The following is a 5,672-nucleotide window of genomic DNA, read 5'->3' on the forward strand; positions in this document are numbered from 1 at the left end:
GAATGAAAATAAAATATCAAAATAATACCCGAACAAAACATATTAACTAATGATTAGAAGTGTTTTACAATGATGCTTCAACTTGGAATCTAATTTCATTTCAATTGTACATAAGTATTCTATCATGACACTGAATCAGCTAATTATAATTCGTAAATCAATGAGTCAATTTGATGCTATGTATCATAGTACAACAGTAGTTAATACAATTCACCCATTAGCCTTAAACTAAACCGATTAATGGTTACAATTTACTCTCTTCTCTATGTTTTAAATTTAAAACCAAACAAAATAGAGGAATAAACATAGTTGATCATAAGCAGAGATGGATAGTGGCTAGCAGTGGAATCCAGGACGCGCGTTTCGTCCTATTTGGGACTCGTCAGCTGGATGTACCTGCATCTCAGACTTGATGTTCACTCTGAGACTCGAACCCAGTACCCTCGCTTCAAACGCCATCGCGTTATCCACTCGGCCACTGAGTCCTGATAGCCACTTGCTTGTGCGATGGGGTGAAGTTTAAATTCATTTAGTATTGTTTGTTTGTCTGCTAGCCACTATCCATCTCTGCTTACCATGCTTGTGAATTAAGGCTATATTGAGGCAATACGCACAGTATGCACATATGCCAATTAGAGACTGACCAGTTGCAGTCCTAACAAATCGATGGGAAGATTCAAACAAACAATACTGAATGAATTTATAGTTGATTATAGTTTGTCTTTCATTCATGTTGTTAATTACAACTAAACTATCTACTTTACAACGTACTAGTGTTTTAGTAACAATAACCAAAAAACAGAATGAAGGGGCAAATCAACATTGTAATATTATGCAATCAGTGAATGAACATTATATACACACACAAAAATGTCATTACACATGTTTTCTGTCATTACACACTTATACCGCGTGTGTATATACAAATGAAAGATTGTTGAAAACACGTGTTTGAAATTTGTTATTTAGAGAGAGAGAGAAGAAGAAGAGAAATATACCTACACACATAAATAAAGTCAAAATAAACAGTTGATTGTAAATAACTATTTAGTTTTCATGTATTTTAGCAAACAGAATTAATAGATAAAAACATTTATTATCGGCATTGAGTTTTGTGAAGATTATAGAATTTTCATAGTTTTCAAATCACGAAGTAGTCTTAACTAGACCATCACTGAAAACCGGGAAGCATTAGATAGTTGTCTTATTTTTGTATGAAACTCGTCAACAGAGTATATCCACTATTCCACCACAAGGACTCGAACTCAGAACCTTCAGTCTCACCTACGAACCCACGCTATTGAAGAGCCCTATCATAAGACGAAGCAACTGTTCAGTATTCCCTGGTATGATATTGTGATGGAGTGGTGAGTTTCTTGATTTAATAAACCCTCAGTGCACGGGTATCACAAGACTATATATATAGCCTGGGTTCTTAGGTGAGACCGAAGGTTCTGAGTTCGATTCCTTGTGGTGGACAATTTAAAACGTTCTGTAAGGAATGATGCTGTCTTAGATTACTGAACTTTATAATATTTACTAAGACAATCCGTAATCCAGAATTAGAATGCTGTGCTTCGAATACCTTCAATTACAGAAGTAATATTACGTGTAAAACTGAATTTCTTTGCATTTTTTGTAAAATCTTTCACCTTTATAGTGATAATTCAGCTAAATCTTGTCACTGTTTTAAGCATAATTTACTTTATAATTTAATAACTAGAATTTGAAATGTGTATGTTTGATTATTTTTTCCAATAGTCATTCTATTATGCCTATTATAACCACGAATGTCCTCTTTAATCACCTTGCGTTATATAGACAAATATTACTTAAAAGTTGAATAACTTACAATGTGAGTAATCTTGATCAAAAAAGTAATCAACTGAAAGGAATTTTTCTTCTCTTTATATTTTGCATGATGGAGTGAACTTAGTTATACAACCAGTTAGAACCAGGAAACAGTGGTAAACTATGTCGTTTTAGTATGAGACTCCTCATCAGTGTGTATCCACAACCCTAACATTGGAAATCGATCCCAGCACCTTCAAATGTTGAAGCAAAGACTTAACCTTTAGACTATTAGTATCCTATGATTTATGTTTTTAATTTCATTCGATATGCAATAATTTACAACTATGTTCCAATCCCATTGGTGTGTATTTGCCTCACACCTGATATAGATGAACTTCACTAATCATGGCTTCGTTTAAGAACTCATGGAATTAACCCTAAAAGATTAAACACTAGTGAGCAAATGATAGCTACCAGTACTGTATACTTATGAAAACTGTTGAGTTGTTAGTCTAAATCATAAACTGAACTTAAGTAAACAACCATTGTCACCGACAGAAATAATAAAACACAATAGCTTTGTAAGCGAAGATGGATAGTGGCTAGCAGTGGAATTCAGGACGCGCGTTTCGTCCTATTCGGGACTCGTCAGCCGGATCTACCTGCATCTCAGAGTTGATGTTCACTCTGGGATTCGAACCCAGTACTTGCAGTCCTAAGCATCAATGGGAAGATTCAAACAAACAATACTAACTAAATTCAAACTCCACCCCATTGTACAAGCAAGTAGCTATCAGGACTCAGTAGCTGAGTGGATAACACGATGGCGTTTGAAGCGAAAGGTACTGGGTTCGAGTCTCAGAGTGAACATCAAGTCTGAGATGCAGGTACATCCAGCTGACGAGTCCCAAATAGGACGAAACGCGCGCCTTGGATTCCACTTCTAGCCACTTTCCATCTCTGATTATAATGCTCGTGAATTAAGGCAATATCAAGGCAATACGTACAGTATGCATATATGCCAATAAGAGACTAACCAATTGCAGTCCTAAGCATTAATGGAAAGATTCAAACAAACAATACTAAGTGAATACAATAGCTTTGTATATTTGGAAAATAGTACTTTATTCACAATTAATCATATGTTATCGCTTTTTTTTCTTTTTTAATTATTGGTCTTAAATAATTAACACAGAATTTTTCATTGGATATTAATGATAAAAAAAAGAAAAAAAAGGAACGAAAAGGTTATATGATCAGTTTGCTCATTTTTGTTTTTCTGTATCAAATACGTTCGCTTCTTCATCCTTTTTGAAAGAAAACGATTTTTAACATTTTTATTTTTCATTTTTTTTGAAATTTTTTTGTATTTTTATAAGAAATAAACTGCAGAGAACTTAGTATTTCTTTCATATAATGTATTGCAATATTAAGAAATGGTAAAGTTTAATGCATTAATATACTTTAAGTCCTCATTAACTGTATTTAAACATTGTTACAATATGAAATCACATGACAACCAATTAACAAGAACGAGGACAACAACAACAATCCAAAAAAAATCTGGATGAGATAACATGTTCGAAATATGAAGACATTTCCTTTTTGGTATGATGTCACTTATCTATCATTAGAACTAATTTTGAACAGTCATAATTCATTTCAGTTGTATACATTGATAATGATCTTTTCATATTGTTAACATTACTATTATTATTACTATTAGTAGTAGTACTAGTAGTACTAGTTGCAATAGTGGTAGTAATAAGACTTGTTTTAATAGAATTTTCTTCATATTGTTTATTTGTTCTTTTCACATGGAATGTAATTTATACGACGACTTTTTTTCTGTAGAACATATTAAATAACAGAGTAGATGATCAGAAGTACTCACTGAAGGTTCACAGTCTAAATATGCGATTTCACTCAAACAACCAAATGTATGTTCAATGTTAAGTGTATATATTTACAGATGTTCAGTAGATATAGATGATTATATATTTTCATAAATAAGTGATTTGACATTATGTGTATATAATGTTCTCAAACAATTGCTTCTCTTCCATAACTACTACAATTAACAGTACTGTTACTACCGCAATTACTATTTTGTCCACTGCATATACTACTGCTACAATCACTGTGATTACTATAATTCCGTGTCAAACACATAGTTTGTTGTTCATCCATTTCTACTGGATTCGATAAATAATTTTGTCTAATTGCTTTTGATAAATGCATATCATTTACTGGCATAGTAGGATATCTTAAATTATTCACTGTACTACTATTGCCATTACTGTTATCTTGAAATAAATTGCCAATGTTATCATTATGATGATCTTGTGTATTGTGTAAATGATTTGAATGAATATGTAAGTGATCAACATTCAATGCTGGTGATGCGTAATCAGGTAGAATCGGACTATCTCTACCAATTGGATTATAGTTACCATCTGTATGACGATGATGATGATGTTGGGTTGGTGGTAAAGAAGAATGATAAGGTGTATTTATTGTTAGATTGCTATATGTTTGTAAATTACTTGAAACCATTAATGACCATTGATCAGGTGGCATCAGTGAAGTGTTATCTTCATTAGAAGTTATTGGACAATTAGATAAATTATCTGATTTTAAATCCTGTGACATTAATTGAAACCGACTAGAAAATAATGATGATGAGGATGATGATGCTTGGAAAGTTAAACTAGGATGAATATTGTTATTATTACCACCATTATTAGTAGTATTCATAATGGATATACTATTGGCATTATTATGCAATTTATTAAAATGAGCATTTGGTGACCTTGACTCAATCAATCGTTGTTTCATCCCTGGTAAATGATGTTCTTTTTTCCATTTCATTCGACGATTTTGAAACCATATTTTAATTTGTCTTTCAGATAATGTTAAAGTGTGAGCTATTTCAAGACGTCTTTTTCGTGTTAAATATTTATTATAATGAAATTCTTTTTCTAATTCTAAAATTTGTTGACGTGTATACGCTGTACGAGTACGTTTAGGATCATTTGATTGATTAATGTAACATAGATCATCAGTTTCATCTAAAGAATATGAAGAAGAATCAATAATACATTTAGATGATTTTATTGAATCTATCGATGATTCTATTAGTTGATGTTGTTGATTAACATGAGAATGATGATTATCTCTTGCCCAATTAACTTGATCAATTGTGCTAGATTGAATATCTAACATGGTTGCTGTTTGTGATGTTTGTGTAATAGATATAGGTGGAGATGTTTCATGTAAATTTAAATGTTGTTCAGTGCTTATGTGTTTTGTATTTGGTTTTGACTCTTTATTTTTAAAATGTTCTGTATGTTGATGATGATGATGGTAGTGTTGTTTAATTAGTTCTTCAGGTTCTAAATGTTGAATTGGATTTACTAATGCAGTTTGTTTTTTAATTTGATGCCTAGCATTTAATGATTTTCCTACCGTTTGTCTAGATGCTAAAAAAGAAATTTAATAAAATAATTTCTGTAATGACAATTTATCTAAACAATAAAATGAATTAACTAAATGATAAACTCAGTGGTCTATCGGTTAAGTGCTCTGGCGCGAGACCGATAGGTCCTGGGTTCGAATCTCGATAGGCGGGGTCGTGGATACGCACTGCTGAGAAGCCCTATAATAGGACGAAACGGCCATCCAGTGCTTCCAGGTTTTCCATGGTGGTCTAGCTTCAATGGACTCATGATTTCAACTATGAAAATACTGAAATCTCCCAAAAACCTTTTCTGATAAACTTAAAAACAAAGCACAACTCAATATTTATTTACATAAAACAGTTTATTGATTAAAAACGGTTGATTTTCTTCTTTTTGGATTTCAACTTTAAATCTTAT

At 32.1% G+C, this 5,672-nt stretch overlaps 1 protein-coding gene across 1 annotated transcript; it reads right to left on the minus strand.

Moving 5' to 3' along the window:
* Nucleotides 1–3,837: 3,837 nt before the first annotated feature.
* On the minus strand, nucleotides 3,838–5,019 carry Smp_081620 (gsx family homeobox protein; the record flags this gene model as incomplete). Its single annotated transcript, XM_018797118.1, has 1 exon — nucleotides 3,838–5,019. The coding sequence occupies one exon, from the start codon at nucleotides 5,017–5,019 to the stop codon at nucleotides 3,838–3,840; it is 1,182 nt and encodes a 393-aa protein (XP_018652192.1).
* Between the last annotated feature and the right edge of the window lie 653 nt (nucleotides 5,020–5,672).

The sequence above is a fragment of the Schistosoma mansoni genome, chromosome 4, assembly GCF_000237925.1.
Source record: "Schistosoma mansoni strain Puerto Rico chromosome 4, complete genome".
In the NCBI taxonomy this organism is placed as follows: Eukaryota; Metazoa; Platyhelminthes; class Trematoda; order Strigeidida; family Schistosomatidae; genus Schistosoma; species Schistosoma mansoni.